We start from the raw sequence: 21,913 nt of genomic DNA, 5'->3' as shown, positions 1-21,913 counted from the left end.
TCCTGAGGTCCCTATGAAAACATCCCTCCCTACATACTAGTTTATTTTTTATTAACATTACACAAAACAAAATTATGAGTTTTTTTTTTTAAATTGAAATATCAAGGCAAATGTAAGTGTCATCTTTTGTGCTCAGTACTGGCAATTCAAAGTAAGGAGGCGATCACGTACTGCTCTGCTGATTACCAGACAAGTAGACACTGAACTATATAATGTCCTGCCATAAAGCAGATTTGCCAATGTCTTTTGGCCAATAGTGTCTTTTGTGTTCTTATGCACTCCTGCTGTCCCACTGAGGGTAAGCGCTCACCAGTGTGAGAAAGGGATGCACAAAGAGACCCTACTAAATTAACACCTCCCCACCCTGCATTTCTGTCCCCTCCCCCACCTCAACACAGGTAGGAGAAAAGCAACAATTTTCTTACCTCAGTCATTTTTGGCTTCCTGGAGCTGGAAGGCACAAGCCTGCCTGTCTCTGGACGTGGAGCTGTAGCCATGGTATAGATTTCTTTGCACACCTTCTGCTTGGATCTCAGGAGTGAGAGGGCTGCTTTAGTGGATATACCTGGGAGGTTGGGATTATACAGGCTAATGCACCAGCTGGCATACACTGAGGACCTTCGGTCGACTTGCTGGATGTGATTTGGCTTTATGTAGTTTAAATAGCACCAACTGACATTAGTAGTCGTGTGGAGACTGGGGAACTGAAGTACCTTCTTCAGATCTGTACCTTCTCGAGACTTCATTGCACTTTGTGTGACATCGGAATGAGGTGCAGGGCTTGGAGGATTTGGTAGGGGGTGTTCCGTCAGCTCTTTGGAGTCTTCTTTCTTTACTGTCTGCAAAGGTGTCTTGCTTCGGAACTGCTTGCCAGCTTGTGGTGGGTATTCCTCCAGCGCCTCAAAGCTCAAAGCACCTGAAGGTGGCAAGGCTGGTGGCATCGTACTTGGGATTTCCTTTGGCTCGGATTGCTCAGAGGACAAACTAGGTGGAGTTTCAACCTCAAGCCGGCCTTGGCTCTCTGCCAGAAAGTGAGACCTATCCTGCTTTTCCCCCTCCTCTATTGCACTGGGTGGCTTCACCACTTCCAATTTTTCTTCCACTTCAGAGACTTCCTCCTCTTTCACTCTTTTCTGCTGCTGCGTTTCCATTGTCAGCTCCAAGCTACCAGCTGGAGAGAGCATCCGCTTGCTTCCACCAACTGTTGATGAGCCCCCTTCCAATCCCAGGACACTTTCTGACGGGGAGGTGAGTGGCATATAGCCCTTCCTTTCTGGTAATGGCAATGGCACTCTCAGATACGGAGTCTGGAAGATGCTTCTTTGATCCTCGGTGATCATCTGTGCCAAATCGAAGCCTATTCCATGAACATCGGAGCTGCACACCAGGGCACCCTTGGGTTGGCGATCATCAAACTTTGGAAGGACAATAGAAGATGGACTACACTGGGACTGAGTGACTAGGATTTGAGAAAGAGTAGTATACATTGCACTCCCATAGGTCGGCATGTTAGTCTGAATGCGAACAGGGACTACAAGTGATACCATAGGATCTGGACATGGAGGAACCATCAGCTGAGATGTGGAGACTGGGGCTGAAGGGCTGGTTGTGCGGGTTAAAGGATGTAACCTGCTGTCGGAGCTGTATTCTGTGCATGGAGAAAGGCTGGAGGCCCCTGCTGGTGGAGAGACACTGGATTTGATCTGCGGTAAATGGCCACCAACCTCACCCGGCAACTGGAGAGCAAACGGAGACTGTAAAGGTAGAAAAAACGCAGAAGGGAGTGGTGAGGAGCCTGGGTAATGGACAGGTAAGAATGAAGAGTGCTGCCTGAATGGTACTTCTGCTGGATGTGACATTAACGGAGGGACAACGTGAAGCTGGCCTGGGTGGAGTAGAGCCTGCTGGAGAGGAAGTGGTGGTGTCTGAAATATAGAGGGAGGAATCTGTGGCATAGGAAATTGAGCAGAGAGGATGTCGGACATAGTATGAGTGGAGAAGAGCTCTGCAGACTGTCCCGGCTGTGGCAGAAGGTGCTGGAAAGGGAAGAGAGATACCTGGGGGGACATACGCTGTTTTTCATGCAGCGCAAGTTGTGGCATCGGATGATGAAACACCTGCAGAGCCTCAGAGTATGGCTGGCTGTACACAGGCTGAGGGCTATCTTTTGGCTGACTCTTATCTCCATATGAGGATGAGGACGATGAACATGTAGGCTGATGGGGCAAACTGGTGACAGGAGATTTACTGGAAGAAGGCAATGGTTCTTCTGTCTCTTGCCTTCCTTTTGGGGCTGAGTCTGCCTCATGCTCTGGATGCCTGGTGAGAGATGCTTGCCTAACCAGAAAGCACTTCCTCCTCTCCTGTGGAGCCGAGGAAACTGAAGGGCCAGGTGTTGAAGCAGAAGAGGACGACAAGCTCCCATAGTCAAATGATTTACTACGGGGCTCCGACATCTGAGAAGGATGAGACACATTAGGGGTCTGCTCAGAAGCAGATCTTCGCATTTCCCTGGAATGATGATGGTGGCTTGGTACCATTAACATATGTGAGCCAATGCCAAGGGGTTTAGTATGGGATTCGGAGGGCTGGCTGACAGCCTCGGATTTATTGTATTCTTCACGATCAAATGAAATGGAATGGCTGGAGCCATGGGATATACTACTTTCCTGACTTGGACTTCTCGTCAGGGAGACAGACTCGAAACTGGACTCTCCAGAAGACTGAGCCATTTCTGCCAGCCGCAGCCTTTTCTTTTTTGGTGGGAGTTTCTCAGCAGGAAGCTGGGAGAGAGTTTGGCTTCTCTGAGGCCATTGAAATTCCTCAGTTTTTTCTGCCTCTTTAGGAGGTGGCTCAGGCTCGGTTTCAGGTCTATCAGGCTCTTCAGTGACAAGAATCTCTGGAACCTGGATGTTGGCTTGGCGTACCAGCTTTGGCTGCAGGGAATGAGAAGGCCTACTGTGCTGCACTGCTGGCTGAGATGAATACTGTGATATAGGTTTTTCTTCTGCTTCCAAGCTGCTCAGCTGTTCTATAGAGTCAGACTTCTCGAAGGAACTTGTATGCTGGATGACAGAGATCTCTTTTGAAGTTTTTCTTCTCTCTGTGCTTTCTGTACTAGAAGCTGGCTTTGTAGTTCTGGAGTGAAAGCCAGCACTGATTTCAGGGAGCGGCATGGCTTTACCTGTATCAGCTGATGACTTAATGGACTCGCGGGGTAGGTTCAAAGCAACATCCGATGATGCTGGGTTAGCAAACTGACTTACTGGCCTCATGCTGGATGAGGGAGTTTCAGGCAACTCAAAAGCTGGAGGGTCCTCATCATCACCAAGGCTCTTCTCTTTTCGTCTTTTTCTGAGTGGAGTAAGCTCTAAACTGGTCCCCAGCCTGTAATGCATCGTCTGCGGCCACGTATCAGGATCCACAAGACTTTTCTCAGCTTCTGCAGAAGTATGGGAACTGGAAGAACGAGGCTTTGAGATCTGAAGTTCTGAACAGTAATATTTCTTATGCGCTTCATAATTATCCCTTTTCTTGTATCGAGCACCACAGATATTACACTCATAAATGAACCCTTTAACTTTAGGACCCTTCCTTGACTTTCTGGTCAGATCACTTTCCCTGATTTCTTGTTCTTCGGCAGGTTTGGAAACGGTTTCTTTGCTTACTGAGCTAACTTCCTCTGACCCATATTCCATTCCCAAAGGTAGCTCAATAGCTGGTTGTCGTTTTAGCATTCGAGGATGTGAGGAAAACACTTGACTGCGGCTTACGACATCAGATTCCATGATGTGGTCATCAAATGAATAACTACCTCTAAAGGTCTGAGGGGAGCTTATACTGCAGGCAGCAGAAGGCATTGAGTGGCTTCTTAGGAGAGGCACTGTCTCTGTGGCACTGTGGGATTGCTGAAGTGATAACAATGATTGTTCAGGCTTAATTTTTTCACCATGAGATGTCAATGATTTTGATGCATTCAACTGGCTACTGGAACCAGACTTGCTGTCAAACTGAAATGGTTCTCTATATACACCAGACTTTGGAGATTCAATGCTGCTACGTCTAGATAACGAACTTCTTCTAGGCTTCACACTATCTATTTCACTGGTATCTACAACAGCTTCATTAATTGTAATTAGCTTAGTGATGTGTTCAATAACCTGTGTTCTAGGCACAGATAATGGTACCATGCTAGATTTATCTTCAGTGGACACGTGCGGAAACCCCTGGGTTGTGGTTGCAGCTAACATTGGTGTCCTTTGCCCAATTCTTCCACATTTCCCAAAAATAATTTCTGCATAAGATTTTGCATTTGTATTTGGTGGGCTGATTTGTTGTTCTGCACTTTCTGATCGTGAGAAGTAGCCTGACTCTGTACTTCCTTTACTGCCAGGGCTGAGGAATGCCTGCTCATCTATCACTTTCTTCCTTTCACTTAATCGGAGTGCAAGCTTCTGTTTTATAGTATGTGTATCTTCTGATTTGTGGCTCAAAGCATGATCAGATGAAGGCTCCACAAACTGCGTGTTGTCCTCAAGAGACTGAGACATACTGGAATGGGATAATGAACACCGGTCGTGGCTGGAACCTTGGCTTCCTAGACTATGATGACTGCTAGATAACAGGGTGTGCTTTCGCCTGGGTGACAGTTCTACTGAATGACCTGACATTGCACTTGTCTCCTCTTCTGAATCTGTGCTTTCTCCTTCAGTAGGTTCTTCAAATTCCTCCCCACCGATCCTTTCCATTTCCAAACTGGAAGGATACATCTCTGCTCCAATTCCTGAGGCCAGCCCCGCTTTTATTCTATGAGCATGAGACTTCCTGTGTTTATACAAATTGCTTTTAGTCTTAAAAGAAAAGCCACATGGAATGCAAGGGTATGGCCGCTCACCTGTGTGTGATCGGATATGTTTCTGGAGTACACTTGGCTTTGCACAAGGCCTACTGCAGTACTGACAAATGTACTTGCCTGGCTTCTGAGGTTTCCTCTCCTTCTTGTGCACTTCCTCAGTTTGTTTTAAGGAAACTTGGGAAGGTCGAGGGATATAGACTTTTTGAATGGATGGCATGTCCTCTCCAGGAAGGATTGAGGAATGGGAAGGGACGAGCTGGCTGTGATGAGAATGAAGCCCAGGTGAAGAAAAAGAGCCAGAAGGACCCGGTCTTACTGGATCGACTAGCTGCCATGTGGGCCCTTCAAGGATCTGCTCTGGTTTTCCAGGAGACATAAATGCTGGTGATAGTGGATGCTGCTGAAGCTGTGAAACGTGAGGAGAGTGCTCAAAAGAGGAATGCTTGGGTTGCTTCTGATGTCCAGTTTTCTCCTGAGATTCCTCTCTTGGAATTGGCAAGGAGCCAGAAAAGTGCTGCTGCGATATGGTATCACAAAGAGGGGTTGCTTGTGAAGAAGCAGAGCTGCCTTGATATGCAGAGGCAGATGAAATACTGGATTGGAAAGCCTCTCCTTTGGTAAGCCTCTTTCTGGGACTTTCCTCGGCCTTTTTTGTGCTTTTCTGGCTTTGTTCAGGATCCATGACCTTAAAAGGGTCTTTGAATGCTATTTTGGGCAAGTTTTGGCAGGCTTCATTTATGAATAATAAAGGTCTCCTCTGTAGATTCCCTGCTTTGCCTGCATTTGCTATGAAGCTGGAGCTACCAAGAGATGGTTGTTGATATAAGATTTTACTAAAGTAACACTAGTTGCTATTTGATTCAAAAATATGTTTCAGGGTCAATAAAGTTCACATTGGTAACGCATGACAAACTACTTCAAAGAGAGAAAACTTTCCAAAACTTTTAGTCCAAATGTTTTCCTTGTGAACTTGGTTAAGGTTTTAAATCTTGCCATTTTATTTCAGTTGACAGTGGCAAGCCTTCAAAGTCAAGAAGCAACCCTAAAATGTGTCTCTTGTTTGTTATGCAAACCTTTGAAAACTTGAGACTTTAGTGCTCATCTCATAATCATGGTTTTCCTTTGCAAGGAAAATAACACTGAATGGTGTGTGTTCCCCGTGTCTTCCTGCTCTTCCACTTTTCAGTTCAAAGGCCTCGAAAAAGTATTCTCCACATTTCTGTAATTACAACAATCAAGACACAAAAACAAACACACAAATTACTGCAGCATTCATATTTCATCAATTAAATACTCACGTTTTTATAGAGGATAACAACATTCTATACAAAAGAAAATTCATAACAGTTCAACTAATTCCTATCATTTTTTAGTGACAATGCAAACCTAAATATTACTGCTGTGAAAACTCAGGGATCTACTCTCTCTTCAATACATGCATACCCAGGCACTGTAACAGTAACTGAAGCTAGAGGGATACAAACAACTTGAAATCTAGTCACAGTATTTTAAAAAAAAAAGTGTTAACAGTCATTTCAGATCGTACACCTGCTTGACTTCTCCTTCACCCTCTGCCAATTTTTATAGTTTTACAATCACATTTTCCTACCTAATTTAATGGACTATACAAAGAAAACCATAGAACTAGTTACATACAAAGTGTTACCAAATGCACCAAGTAAATACACAGAAAAACAGAGCACAATCTCTCTTCTTCTAAGTCTCTTAATGTTGCAATAATCTTAGGTGTCACTAGTTATAACAGAATGTAAAAAAAAACATACAGAATATGGTTTTCTTAAATTGCCTGTGTCCCTTTAAGTAAACTTCCTGAGTTTATTGTTTTCTTCCCTAATAGATAATGATGGGGAGTCTTATTTTAGTGCTGCTCCTGTTGGATGCCCATATCTCAAATATGGAGTTGCTCATGTTGGCACTGTTTATGCTAGATTTACGGGCCTACCATTTTAACAACCCAGTGTGGGCTTGGGATGTCCTGTTTACATGACTACATTTGAAAACTGAACCCTTGACTGGTATACCACATTCTCAGATCAGTATATAATATCATAACTGTCATTCACACTTCATCTTTGAGAACTACAGTGAGATTAATATTCAGACTACTGGGGACACCTCACTTATTTTTTTGTCATTACTCTAGGCACCTAAACAATATAATTGCAATGCTTTTCATGTTCCTAGACATCTCGCATATTAATCATACTCCAATATTTAGCTTGTTCTGTTGCTGAAGGGCCATTGCCACTGCTCCCAGCCTCTCCATTCCTCTTATAACCGGGTTCTAATTCACAATTTTTTGATTTCTAAGTGCATGGACTTGTCTGTCAGGAGTGGGAGCATGTGACAACAGTGAACTCCCAGAAAGAATCTTTGGAACTCCACCACCCTGCAATGGATACCTGTACATGTCAGTATGAGAGAGGAACTTAGCTCTGTGAACTTTCAGCATGTTAAAGGACTTTAAGGAACAACATAGCTGTTTTGGAGCATGTCTCTGAGACTCTCTCCAGTCACTGGAGTTAATTGCATTAACGGTATTATATCACATTTTTAAAAATCATATGCATAGAGGTTACAGTTCTCTGCCATCTGCAATATCCTTATCTAGAACACATTCTGAATATGTAGGCTGCAATTTTCAAACTTGAGTGCCTAAATTTAGTCACTTAAATAAAAGTCTGATTTTCAGAAGTGCTGAGCACCCATAACTCCAACTGAAGTAAATCAGGTGAATTGGGTATACAGGGCAATCCACTTACAGTGAACCTGGATATGAGACGCTGTTAACCTACTGTCAGTCAACAAACCAAAAGCTTTTAAGGAGAATGTTTGGGAAGATATATTCAGCCTTTTCTGAAATAGGAGAGCTTCTCAGAGAGATGAAATGGAAGATGGCCAGTGTCTTGTGAGAAACAGGGATTGTGTCTCTTAAGTAGGAACAATTGGCAAGTACAATGTTGTGACACACTGTATCTCAGAATAATACCCTGTAACCCCCATATTCACCACTTTTATATGGTGTTATATTTTCTACAAAGTATGCCTTGTGAGGTATCATTTGAAAAGTCATAATTTGCTGAACATCGTTGTCCTGTCAAAATCTGTGCATCAACATTGTATCTGGAAATATGAGATTTTTGCTATAGGTTTGTTACTGAAACATTTTATGAGTCTGGGAAACACCCACAGACTAGCCCCTCACAGGTAACAAAGTACAAAGGCCTTGAATGTCAAGCTGCACATACACAGAAGGTGCAAGCAAGAATTTGCAACTCACATGAAGGACTGATTGTCAGGCATGTAGGCAATAGGACTGTCTAACTCCATGACACAGCAAGGATTTTTCCAGTACAAGGAGTTGTGGTATAAAAAGGGAGAATATACTACACACAAATTACCTCTCCTCCTCTCATCTCTACTTACAGAGCAAGATCGTTTCACAGACAAAGAAGCATCATTGAACTACAGAAATGGTCCCAGGCTGTAAGAGAATCCAGCCTGCAAACTAAGAATTATGAACTATAAACTGCCTGCAGCACCTGGTGCGGTGAGAAAGTTGCTTGCTTCAGTTTTTACTTATCTTGGTAAAGTTTAGGAATTAGATTGTGAATCTATCATTTTATTTCCTTTTGTAACCACTTCTGACTTTTTATGCCTGTATCACTTATAATCACTTAAAATCTATCTTTCCCTATGTGACATTATCTGATTGGAATATGATCATACAAATCATTGTTGCTACCACTGTTATATAATTGCAACGAATCTTATACGAATTGAGACGCATGGCCGGAAAGATTTTAAGCATCCTGCAGGAGAAAGGATCCAGAGCCAACCTTTAGAGACATGTTAGAAAAGTATGCAAATTGTAATTAGGGCCATTCTATGGCAGATAGGCTAGAACTTTGAAATGCAAACCTATATTGTTAGAAGTTAGAGGTGATACTGACTGTATGTGTACTCATATCTTAGAAGTTAACAATGTAGTCAAACAGTCCCTGTCTATGCTGTATTCTGTTAACTCAGAGATCAAAAGGAAATATTAACATTTAAATGAACTATAGATAGAGTGATATCAATGTATTCATCTCTCTTTGAAATGTATAGCAAATCACCTGTGAACGGTGGGAAACAGGCAATTGCCTTATGTTAATACCTATAGCTAATTACTGATGATGCTTAGGAAATAGGTCTACTTCGGAGTTTCCATGATTGCCTATTGTTCGTCTAAGGACTTCAAGCTGTCAAAAGAAGGCTTGAAACTCTATAAAAACCTTTGGGTCCTGATCCTTTTTAGTTCAGATCTGCTTGATGCTTCACGTAGTGAAGCTGAAGTCATAGGACTGAGATCTCCATTCCTAGCTGCATCATCGTGAATATGAACATTGGACTATAACCTATGGACTAATCCTGAAAGAACTCTTTGCAACTACAAAGCTCATCATCATCTCTACTATAAAAAGCAACAGAGAGTCCTGTGGCACTTTTAAGACTAATAGATGTATTGGAGCATAAGCTTTCGTGGGTGAATACGCATGCGTCTGACGAAGTGGGTATTCACCCATGAAAGCTTATGCTCCGATACAACTGTTAGTCTTAAAAGCGCCACAGGACTCTCTGTTGCTTTGTACAGATCCAGACTAACATGGCTACCCCTCTGATACATCTCTACTATGAATCTGATATCAGAACTGTACTCATGTCTACATGTATATTGATCTTTTAACCAATACACTCTCTCCTTTCTTTTTTAAGATTTTTTAGTTCAGTTAATAAGAATTGTCTGTAAGCATGTATTTGGGTAAAAACTGGAATATTAATTAACTTGGGAGGTAACGTGTCCAATACTTTGGGATTGGTAGAACTTTCCTATATGATGAATAAGATTTTCAGTAATCCTCATCATATTTGACTTGGGGGTCTGGGTAGAGACCTAAGACTGGGTTGCTTTAAAGGGACTGTGTTGTTGGCTTCTGGGTAACCAGCAAGCTGTTTTGCACTGGTTTGGTAAATCTAAGTATTGGAATATCCACCAGTTTTGGGGATTGTCTGCCTCATTCTTTGCAGTTCACCTTTATTGAGAAACCTCAGTGCAGCTCCCCTGGGATCCAGTCACACTATAGTTAATAAACTTGTTTTAATATTTTATCTCAACCAGTGTGTTTTTGGTTGAAATGTCTGGGGGAATCTCTACTCAGATTAACAAAGGTTGTGGCATGATAATTTCCTTTGATGAAATTACAAACATAATAATGGCCTTACACTGATCAAGACAGTCTTGAATACCGTAATATACACATTTCTGAGGTGTAAGGCTGGGATTGGGGGATTTGCGAGTGTCACGCTGTAAACAGTTCCTGAGTGGCTGGGAGAGCATTCATGTAACCTTGCTGGGTGTGCCTCTGCATGCTGATGGCTGTGTGTGGTTAAGCACTGGAGTAAATTGCCTAGGGAGGTTGTGGAATCTCCATCATTGGAGATTTTTAAGAGTAGGTTAGACAAACACCTGTCAGGGATGGTCTAGATCAGAGGTCGGCAACCTTTCAGAAGCGGTGTGCCGAGTCTTCACTTATTCACTCTAAAAGACAGTTACTCACCTTTGTAACTGTTGTTCTTTGAGATGTGTTGCTCATATCCATTCCAGTTAGGTGTGCGCGCGCCGCATGCACGTTCATCGGAAGATTTTTACCCTAGCAACACTGGCAGGATGCCCCCTGGAGTGGCGCCGCTATGGTGTCGGATATATACCCCTGCCGGCCCATCCGCCCCTCAGTTCCTTCTTGCCGGCTACTCCGACAGTGGGGAAGGAGGGCGGGTTTGGAATAGATATGAGCAACACATCTCGAAGAACAACAGTTACAAAGGTGAGTAACCGTCTTTTCTTCTTTGAGTGCTTGCTCATATCCATTCCAGTGAGGTGATTCCCAAGCCTTACCTAGGCGGTGGGGTCGGAGCAAGACGTTGCGGAATGTAAGACCGCGGAGCCAAAGGCGGCATCGTCTCTGGACTGCTGGACCAATGTGTAGTGTGATGCAAAGGTGTGGATGGAAGACCAGGTAGCCGCGCAACATATTTCCTGGATGGGAACATGGGCCAGGAAAGCGGCAGATGAGGCTTGAGCCCGAGTAGAATGGGCAGTGAGATGGCCAGTTGGGACGTGAGCCAAGTCATAGCATGTCCGGATACAGGATGTCACCCAAGATTAAATCTGTTGGGAAGAGATTGGCATGCCCTTCATGCATTCTGTCATAGATATAAATGGCTAAGGTGAACGTCGGAAGGGTTTGGTCCTCTCGATATAAAAGGCGAGAGCCCTGCGGACATTCAGAGTATGCAGCTGTTGTTCCCGACGTGATGAGTGCGGCTTCGGGAAAAAGACTGGTAGAAAGATGTCTTGCTTAATGTGGAAGGCAGAGACCACCTTGGGGAGGAATGCTGGGTGCGGTAGCAGCTGTACCTTGTCCTTGTGTAATACTGTATACGGGGGATCCACAGTCAAAGCTCGAAGTTCCGAGACTCACCTAGCTGAGGTGATAGCGACGAGGAAGGCTGTCTTCCAGGACAGGTACAGCAGCGAGCATGTGGCTAGAGGCTCAAAGGGGGGACCCATGAGCCTAGCTAATACGAGGTTTAGATCTCAGGTAGGGGTTGGGCGCTTGACCTGAGGGTAGAGCCACTCCAAGCCTTTGAGGAATCTGGAAACTATGGGGTGAGAGAAGATTGAACTGTCAGTTTCCAAAGGATGGAAGGTGGAAATAGCTGCAAGATGCACCTTTATAGAAGAGATTGTCAGGCCCTGCTCCTTGAGGGACCATAAATAGTCCAAGATAACGGGGACCGATACACCTTCTGGAATAAAGTCATGCTAGGCGCACCAGTGGGAGAAGCGCTTCCATTTGGCGAGATATGTCGTCCGCGTGGAAGGCTTTCTGCTTCCCAGCAGCACCTGTTGCACTGAGGCGGAGCAACGCAACTCAGATTGGCTCAACCAGGCAGCAGCCATGCTGTCAGATGGAGGGACTGCAGGTCCGGGTGGTGAAGCCCGCCGAAGTCCTGCTTTATGAGATCCGGACAGAGTGGCAGAGGTATCGGGTCTGCCAGAGAAAGGTCGAGCAGCAGGGTGTATCAGTGTTGTCTCGGCCATGCCGGAGCGAGCAGTATTAGCTGGGCTCTGTCCCTGCGGAGCTTGCGTAGAACTCTGTGGACGAGAGGAAATGGTGGGAAGGCATAAAATAGGTGACCTTTCCATGGAATTAGGAACGCGTCCGAGAGGGAGCCCGGGGAGTGACCTTGTAGGGAGCAGAACACCTGGCATTTCCTGTTCTCTCTGGAGGCAAAGAGGTCTATGTGGGGAAAGCCCCACTTCCTGAATACAGAATGGAGAATGTCTGGACGGATGGACCACTTGTGAGACAGGAAGGATCTGCTCAGTTGATCTGCGAGAGTGTTCCAGACTCCTGGGAGAAAGGAGGCTACCAGGTCTATTGAGTGGGCTATGCCAAAGTCCCACAGTTGGATGGCCTCCTGACAAAGGAGGGAGGACAGTGTCCCTCCCTGTTTGTTTATGTAATACATGGCCGTTGTGTTGTCTGTGAACACTGCAACACAACGGCCCTGTAGATGACGCTGAAATGCTCGGCATGGCAGTCGGACTGCTCTCAGTTCTCGGACATTTATGTGTAACGCCAACTCCCGAGATAACCAAAGGCCTTGAGTGCGAAAGTGCCCTAGGTGAGCACCCCAGCCGAGAGATGACGTGTCCGTTGTTAGGGACGTTGAGGGCTGCGGTGGATGGAACGGTAGACCTGCACACACCAGGGATGGCGTCCACCACCAGTCGAGGAAGCCTAGAATGCTCGGCGGGATTGTGAGTATAATGTCTATGGCGTCTCTGCCCGGATGATAGGCTGAGGCAAGCCAAGTTTGAAGAGGATGCATGCGCAGTCTGGCGTGCTTTGTGACGAATGTGCATGCAGCCATGTGACCGAGGAGGCCAAGGCAAGTGCGGGCAGAGGTTGTTGGGAAGCTTTGAAGTCTTTGTACAAGGGAGACTATAGCCTGAAAACGAGGTAGAGGCAAACTGGCCGTTGCAAGATTGGAGTCCAGCATGGCTCCGATGAACTCTATCCTCTGTGTAGGCATCAGAGTAGACTTTTCTAAATTGATTATCAGGTCTAGATGCATGAATAGGTCCATGATGATGGTCACATAGACTCATAGACTCTAGGACTGGAAGGGACCTCGAGAGGTCATCGAGTCCAGTCCCCTGCCCTCATGGCAGGACCAAATACTGTCTAGACCATCCCTAATAGACATTTATCTAACCTACTCTTAAATATCTCCAGAGATGGAGATTCCACAACTTCCCTAGGCAATCTATTCCAGTGTTTAACTACCCTGACAGTTAGGAACTTTTTCCTAATGTCCAATCTAAATCTCCCTTGCTGCAGTTTAAGCCCATTGCTTCTTGTCCTACCATTGGAGGCTAAGGTGAACAAGTTTTCTCCCTCCTCCTGATGACACCCTTTTAGATACCTGAAAACTGCTATCATGTCCCCTCTCAGTCTTCTCTTTTCCAAACTAAACAAACCCAATTCCTTCAGCCTTCCTTCATAGGTCATGTTCTCAAGACCTTTAATCATTCTTGTTGCTCTTCTCTGGACCCTCTCCAATTTCTCCACATCTTTCTTGAAATGCGGTGCCCAGAACTGGACACAATACTCCAGTTGTGGCCTAACCAGCGCAGAGTAAAGCGGAAGAATGACTTCTCGTGTCTTGTTTACAACACACCTGTTAATGCATCCCAGAATCACGTTTGCTTTTTTTGCAACAGTATCACACTGTTGACTCATATTAAGCTTGTGGTCCACTATGACCCCTAGATCTCTTTCTGCCATACCCCTTCCTAGACAGTCTCTTCCCATTCTGTATGTGTGAAACTGATTGTTCCTTCCTAAGTGGAGCACTTTGCATTTATCTTTATTGAACTTTATCCTGTTTACCTCAGACCATTTCTCCAATTTGTCCAGATCATTTTGAATTTTGACCCTGTCCTCCAAAGCAGTTGCAATCCCTCCCAGTTTGGTATCGTCCGCAAACATGACTGGAGACTTGTGCCTCGGAGGTCCCTCGAATAAGCCAGTCGTCGAGGTATGGGAAGACATGTATTCGAAGACGACATAGGGAAGCGGCGACTACCGCCATACACTTTGTGAATACCCGAGGGGCCGAGGAGAGGCCAAAGGGAAGGACTGTAAACTGATAATGTTGATGATTCACCACAAAGCGTAGATACCGTCTGTGCGGGGGGTAAATTGCAATGTGGAAATATGCGTCCTTCATGTCGAGAGCGGCGTACCAATCTCCGGGGTCCAGGGAAGGGATGATGGTTGCCAGGGATACCATGCGGAACTTGAACTTTTTCATGAATTTGTTCAGTCCTCGCAGGTCTAGGATAGGCCGGAGGCCCCCTTTCGCCTTGGGGATTAGAAAATATCGGGAATAAAACCCCTTGCCCCTTAATTCCTCTGGTAACTCCTCTATAGCTCCGATTGTAAGGAGCCTCCGAACCTCCTGCAGGAGGAGTTGCTTGTGAGAGGGGTCCCTGAAGAGGGACGAGGAGGGGGGTTGGGAGGGAGAGGGTGAAAGAAACTGAAGATGGTATCCAAGCTCCACCGTGTGTAGGACCCAAAGATCCGAAGTTAATTGGGACCACGCAGGGAGGAACGGGGAAAGGCGGTTGTAGAACTGAAAAGGATCTTGGGAGACAATTGGTACACTGCTCTCGGGCGCACCCTCAAAAGTTTGATTTGGGTCCCGCTGCTGGCTTGGTGGGACTGGAATTGTTACCTCCCTGAGGTCCAGATTGACATCTGCGGTTGGTACGACCTCGCCTTCTGGTAAAGTCTTGCCTTGGCCTAGGCGGGGGGTAAGGGTGCTGAGGTTGAGAGTGGAAGGACCATCTTTGAGTCTGTGGTGTATGTATTCCCAGTGAACGCATAATTACGCGGTTGTCTTTTAGACTCTGAAGCCTAGGGTCCGTCTTTTGTGAGAACAGGCCCTGGCCATCAAATGGCAAGTCTTGTATAGTATGTTGAAGTTCAGGTGGCAGGCCTGAGGCTTGTAGCCATGATATACGTCGCATGGCGATTCCAGAGGCGACCGTTCTAGCTGCCAAATCGGCGGCATCCAGTGAGGCCTGTAGGGAGGTCCGCGCTACTCTCTTTCCTTCCTCCAGGAGTGCTGTAAATTCCTGGCGGGAGTCCTGCGGGACCATCTCTATAAACTTCCCTATGGCCTCCCAGGTGTTGTAGTTGTACCTACTCAGAAGGGCTTGTTGGTTTGCTACTCTGAGTTGGAGGCCTCCCGCGGAACAGATTTTTCGTCTCAACAAATCTATTTGCCTGGCCTCCCTTGATTTAGGTGCAGGAGTTTGTTGGCCGTGGCGCTCCCATTCATTGACGGACTGTACAACCAATGAACAGGGAGGGGGGTGCACATATAGGTACTCATACCCTTTGGAAGGCACCATGTATTTCCGTTCAACCCCTCTGGCTCTGGGCGGGATGGATGCCGGGGATTGCCAGATGGTGTCTGCTCTAGCCTGGATTGAACGGATGAAGGGGAGAGCCACTCTAGTTGGTGTCTCCGCCGACAATATACTTATCACCAGGTCTTCCACCTCTGGAACTTCCTCTACTGGCAAGTTGATATTCTGGACAACACGCCACAGAAGGTCCTGGTGTGACCTGAGGTCAATCGGAGGCGGGCCCGATGATGACGTCCCCGCTACTGCCTCATCCGGAGAACAGGAGGATGACAGCCCCGGGATGAGTGGGTCCTGTACTGACTCCTGATCCTGGGGGTGCTCCGGAGCCGGAAGATCGTGTGGGTCCAGTGCGTGGGTAGGAGTTTCCTCCATACCAGTCGGGGGAGGTCTGCTAACAGTGGCCTCTGGCACGCGGTGTTCTGAGTGACCGGAGCATGATGGGCCAGCGGGTTCCCCTTGGGCTTGGTGATAAGCCCAAGGTGTCCAAAAGGACCACTGATGAGGTCCCTGGTCCGGGCCATGGGTGTGAGTATCCGAATGGGATGAGACGGATGGATGACGAGAAGGCCACGGAGGAGCTGAGGCCGTTTGGGTAGGGTCTCTGCGTCCATTCGATCCTTCTCCACGCGGTACCGGAGAACGGTACTGGGAGTCGTACTGGTGATGGGAGTGAGACCGGGACCTGCGACCAGTGCGGTGCCAGGAGGTCGACCAGTGCCTTGAATCTCCATGCTGAGATCGGCTGTGAGAGGTATGGTGCCGTGAGTGGTGCTGGGACTTGGACCGGTGCCAAGAGTATTGGGACAGCGACCGGGATCTCGAACAGTGCCGCGAGTATGACCGGTACCTAGATGGAGAGCGGTACTGAGACTGCAAGCGGTGTTGGGACCGGGATCGATGATGGGACCAAGAGTGCCTGCGGGACCTGGATCATGACCAACGACGTTCGGTGGTACCGGGTGAGGATGGTATCGTCATGGCGGGCTTGCCTAATGATTGGACAACCCGCACCGGTGGTGCCAGGGGTTGAGGCAGCTCAGGCTCCATCAAGGCAATCAACACCCTTGCAGTGAAGAACATCTCCAGCGTGGAGGGCACAATAAGCTCAACCATGGCGTGTGCCGGGGAGCTGATAGGCACCGGACTCGATGGCTCTTGCGAGACCGGAATCAACGGTGCAGAAGCTGACGGTGCCGGGCGGTCCGACTTAGTTGTACGCTCTGACTGCGGCGTAGATACGGGAGCTGCAGGAGTTTTATGCTTCTTGCTCCTTGGGGAGAGAGAGCGATGCCGGGCAGGAGCTTGGGCCGGTGAAGGCTGGTGTTGAGGAGCCTTCGCTGCAGCTGTGCGCTCCGGTGTGGAGGAGGCACTTGTCCGCAGTGCCGCAGTCGGTGCCGAAGGTGGAGGAATTAGAGCTGCCTCCATCAAGAGTTGCTTTAGACGAATGTCCCGTTCCATTTTCGTCCGGGGCTTGAAAGCCTTGCAGATGCGGCACTTGTCTGCGAGGTGAGATTCGCCCTGGCACTTTAAACAGGAGTCGTGACGGTCTCCTGTGGGCATCGGCCTATGACAGGCCGAGCACGGTTTGAAGCCCAGTGAGCCGGGCATGGGCCCCAGGACCGGGTGAGGAGAAGGGGCTAACCCTCGATCCCCCTTAACTATATACAATAACTACTACAAAGAACTACTAAAACTAGAAACTAACTAGAAATATAGAAGATCGAACTATATACACAATAACTATTAGAAACGTGCGGATAGCTAGGGAGGTGGAGATCAGCTAAGCCGTGCTCCACTGTTCCAACGACCAACACGGGTGGTAAGAAGGAACTGAGGGGCGGATGGGCCAGCAGGGGTATATATCCGGCACCATAGCAGCGCCACTCCAGGGGGCGCCCTGCCAGCCCACTGAGTGTTGCTAGGGTAAAAATCTTCCAACGAACGTGCACGAGGCGCGCGCGCACACCTAACTGGAATGGATATGAGCAAGCACTTGAAGAAGCATTTAAGGTTTTGTGTGCCAGTCATACATTTTAACATTTTTAGAAGGTCTTGTTCTATAAGTCTATAATATATAACTAAACTATTGTTGTATGTAAAGTAAATAAGGTTTTTAAAATGTTTAAGAAGCTTCACTTAAAACTAAATTAAATGCAGAGCCCTCCGGACTAGTGGCCAAGACCTGGGCAGCGTGAGTGCTACTGAAAATCAGCTAACCTGCCACCTTCGGCACCCTTGTCATAGGTTGCCTACTCCCGGTCTAGATAATACTTCGTCTGCCATGAATGCAGGGAACTGGACTAGATGACCTCTCAAGGTCCCTTCCAGTCCTATGATTCTATGAAGAGGGTTCAACTGATTTTAATAAAACATCTTAATCAAAATGATGCTACTTCAGAGTTTGATTCTGCCGAGATGAAATGTGTTTATATGTGAGCATGAGGTAAACGGTTCTGAGCTGGATGGGGAGTATAAGGAATACTCATCCTGTGCTACTGAGAGTACTGTTCCACAGTCCCCAGTTCACTACTGCAAATAACAGCAGTGAGGCTCAACAGAGGAACATGTTGATTAGCTGATGGTTGTGTTTGACCATCCCATTGTCCCTGTGAGTGAGGCCCTGTCTCAACTAGAAAACAAAGGTGTTATTTTAAAAACCTGTCAGCTACCATTTTTAATTAATGGAGTTCAAAAACATGGCAGCATCCTAACATTCATCACAACCAGCTGGCTTGTTCTGGAAAGGGTCAAACACTATCCACACTAGCCGCTAGCACATTTTTAAATACCACTTAAAGCTAGCACATTTAAACAAAATCAAAACACCTTTCTTTCTAGTGTAGACAGGACTTTTGTGAACCAGCACTCAAAGGACTTGAGACTTCCTTCCTTTCGTCTACACATGGATTCTGCTAGGTGCTCACAATTTGTCCTAGAACTTCATGCCCTCCCACTATCTGCTGAGCACCTCGCAGACTTGCAACAGCAAGCTAAAGAGGCTGCCGTATTTTATTCACAAGTTTGTTGCTAAAAGGAGCAATTCATTATAGTTTTGAAACCTTATTTTTGAACAGTCCTGGCTCCCAGCAAATGTCTGACTAACACCAGCTAGGACCAGTCAGCTTGAGGCGTAACCCTCATCATTTTTGGTAGCACTGATGATTAACCGCACGTCCTTTTCACGCTTGCCACCATCTTAAGAAGTACCCTGTTCTGGGGTCATTTCTAGACTTACACCAGTGCATTGTAGTTTCGACACAGCCGCCCCTCTGTGGTGCCCTCATGCCAGCAGTAGCCTGTGGAACAGAACATTAATTTAGCCACCAGCTTCTAGTCATATTTACATTTACAGCACACAGATGGATCATGGAAGTGTGAAAGGAGAACGTGAGATGTGACAGACCCAAGTCCCCAGATTCCAATGAAGAGAATCAACTTCAGCATCATTTCTCTGATTTACTTAACATTCTGCATCATGAACATGGGCTGCTACAAGATTACAAAATGTCCTGTAAATGAAGTGATAGTGTTACTTTTTGTTTAAAATCAGTGCTCTTTGCTCAGCACACCAGTAAGATGAGACAGAAGCGGTCTGGCATTTCTTTTCGTACTACTTTAGTTTGCTGGAAATAGATCTAAGCAGAGACTTTTGAAGAAAGCTGTGAGCTCTCTCTCTCTCTCCCACAAGTTCAACCCCATGCATTAAAAACTGCCAGCTACAGAACGTGGCAACAGGCCAAAAAGAAGTCTGCATTTTGTTTTCTTCCATGGCCTCCAGGATCACAACTCTGTGGAAAATGACACCTTTATGATTTGGGAGAAGGGTTTTGAGATGGTTCATTGTGTCAACTCAAACATGCTCTCTAGCCTCCTCCAGTGAAGTAGAGCCCAGCTGTTTCCACTAGGATCTTTGCATGGCAGTTAACGTTTAAAAAACAACAACAATGGACAATTTATCGCGTGTGGGCATTCTGGAGAAACTCAAGATACTTTCTACCTTTTTCTTCAGTTACCGAATGACTGTATCCAAAGTAGCTGGCAATGTTAACAGAGTTCTAAAACCAATCCTCTGCCCTAGAATTATAATTCTCCAAGGAATAGAACAATAAATAAAGGAGCAAGAATAAATTAAACAAATTTCATTAACCTAAAAGTAGGGGGAAAGGTTTTCCTCGTGTCTGAACTCTGCTTGGCACAGGATAAAGTAGTGTGTGGGGTGCCTCTCAGGAACTGGTTTTGGTTGTCTGACCTGCCACTCCCTAGCTCTGAGATAAGTCAGAGCAGCTGAGGAGCTGCTCTACCTTATGCCAGTAAAGAAGAAATGTAGTAGAGTTCTGTTCCCTCATGTTCTCTTCTTCTGCCAACGTGGCACTTATGCTGGAGGAGAAAAAGAGGTAGCTGGTGCAGGAGGTGGATATGCTGACTCTGACAACTTAACACCAGCAGAGAATTCCCGAAAACAAGGGAAATTCTCCACCGGCCACTTCTGGACAGAATTTGGCGGCTTTGCACTCCAGTGGCTACAGTGGAAAGGGGAATCAGGCCAGATTTATTTTCTAGATTAGTTCCCTTCTTCAAATTACTGACCCAAACTCTTCCCATTCTCCAACATATACTGTCCATCTCTATGCCATTTTCTTTTTTATCCTGATCTTGCTATACTATTCAATCTGGTTTGTATTAATTTGCTCCCTTCTCTTTCTTTGAAAAGCAGCCCCTCTCTTCCTCTCAGTCTTTTCTATTCACCCCAAACTCTCTGTTCAGCCCTCTGCTTTCTCTTGTGGTACATGGTCTATTCCCCTTCATTCCCTTTGTGATTTCCCAACATTACTGCAAAGCAGAACACTGTATTGTCACTACATCAACAGATCTTTAAGACTTTGATCTGATGACACCTACATCTGAGCTACTTTTGAATGTCTCCGGGGAAATACGAAACACAGACATGCAAGCCAGGGGTTCTGGTTGTTATTTTTATTCATTTTCAGTATCTGAAAAATGCCTGGCGGCATTAGAACTTTGTATCTCCCTAGACAGGTTTATTTGAAGTAAGAATGGATATATTTGAAGAGAAATTAGTTGCTTCATTAGCAGTGGCAAACACAAAGAGTGCCGTTTTGTCCTCGCTCAACTCAGTAACAAAATTCCCACTGACTTCAACGGGACCAGAATTCCACTCAGAATTTTTTACAAAATACTTATAAATGGTTTTTTAAACAGCCTCATGTATTGTTTGCATCCTACATTCCTGCATGTGGCTGGAACTCACCCCTGTGCAGAGGGCCAATCACAAGGTCCATAAACCACTAAAAACTCATCCAAGCCTTCAAAATAGGGCTTAAGCAGGACCTGAGTAGTGCCTACACCCAGTGCTTGCCCCCAGCACAGGGGAGAATGTCATCTTACGTGTGTACTCCAATACACAGACAAGGTGCTTGCTATGGCGCTTGGGGTGAGACCCACAGCATGAGTGCTATAGGCTGTAACTCACAGCTGACTTATGATCAGGATGGGAAGGTCATTAAAAGTACCTTTAAAGGAGCCAGGCCATTTTCTGCTGAGTTTGAAGATTTTTGTTTTGTTTTATTTTTGGTTGGTTTGTTTGCTTGGGGAGGGGTTTTTTTTGTCCCCAAATTTATTTTGAAAAAGTGATTCTTGAAAACTTGCAACCTGTGTTGTTTTATAAATTGTTTCAATTAGAGCAAGATCCATCCTGCTTAGTCTGAAGTTCTTCCAGTGGAAACTCTGCCTCTGCCATATGTATTCCCACTGAGGAATCATAACAAACAATCTCTGCTTCTGAATGAAGTTCACAGAAGGTCAATGAGTTCTTTCCCCATATATAACAAAATATACTGCAAGAGGATCTTGTCTCTTTTTCCCCTGTGAAACATGGTAAGATATTTCCACACAAAAACACTACACAAGCTATGAATAAAGCATATGGAGTCGTAAGTACAGTACTCTCTGCTTCCTGTATTGTATGTTCCTGTACATGGCTTTGAGTGACAGAAGATGTGCTGCCATAGACTTTTAAAGAGAAATATTTGTGACCAAGAGGGAATTATAATGTAACCAGTGATCTGTGTGAGCATTAGCATACCGTGAGCACAGCTTCTGTCATTATTTTTTGTAACTGGACTCAATAATATAAGTTAAACAAGCTAATGAGATGTTGAATTAGTTACATTCTTGGTAAGCTTACCTGGCAAGAGTCTTTAGAAATATTGGAGCAAAGAGCTAAAGCAACCAACCAAATCGAAACACAAGTCCTACTGTTTCAGTATGAAGGGTAGAATATATATTCTACTTATACCCACTTTAAATAATTAAAACAAAACAGAGATTACTTACAGTGGAACTGATTTTCTTTAATTTTGATGGGCTGACTCCTTTTTTTGCTCAGGGTTTAATTCAGTCTGAAAAAAACAACACCACATTGTGATTATTAAATGAATATATTAAAATACCATCTCAGCAGTGTT

The 21,913-nt window shown here is 45.7% G+C and overlaps 1 protein-coding gene across 12 annotated transcripts in view; it reads right to left on the bottom strand.

Annotated features, from left to right (window-relative positions):
- HIVEP3 (HIVEP zinc finger 3) overlaps positions 1 to 21,913 on the bottom strand; it is a 435,200-nt gene that overhangs the window by 103,327 nt on the left and 309,960 nt on the right. For 10 of the 12 annotated variants that reach the window (XM_050932270.1, XM_050932274.1, XM_050932269.1 and 7 more), the window contains 3 exons: positions 21,783 to 21,847; positions 18,664 to 18,724; positions 426 to 6,074 (listed from right to left, as the gene is read on the bottom strand). In XM_050932270.1, the coding sequence (XP_050788227.1) occupies positions 426 to 5,537 (5,112 nt within the window). In that variant the 5' untranslated portion in view covers positions 5,538 to 6,074; positions 18,664 to 18,724; positions 21,783 to 21,847. The remainder of the gene's footprint in view (positions 1 to 425; positions 6,075 to 18,663; positions 18,725 to 21,782; positions 21,848 to 21,913) is intronic. The other 2 variants (XM_050932275.1, XM_050932273.1) reach the window with 1 other exon arrangement.

Source organism: Gopherus flavomarginatus, chromosome 22, assembly GCF_025201925.1.
Source record: "Gopherus flavomarginatus isolate rGopFla2 chromosome 22, rGopFla2.mat.asm, whole genome shotgun sequence".
In the NCBI taxonomy this organism is placed as follows: domain Eukaryota; kingdom Metazoa; phylum Chordata; order Testudines; family Testudinidae; genus Gopherus; species Gopherus flavomarginatus.
This window is presented reverse-complemented; position numbering and strand designations above follow the sequence as displayed.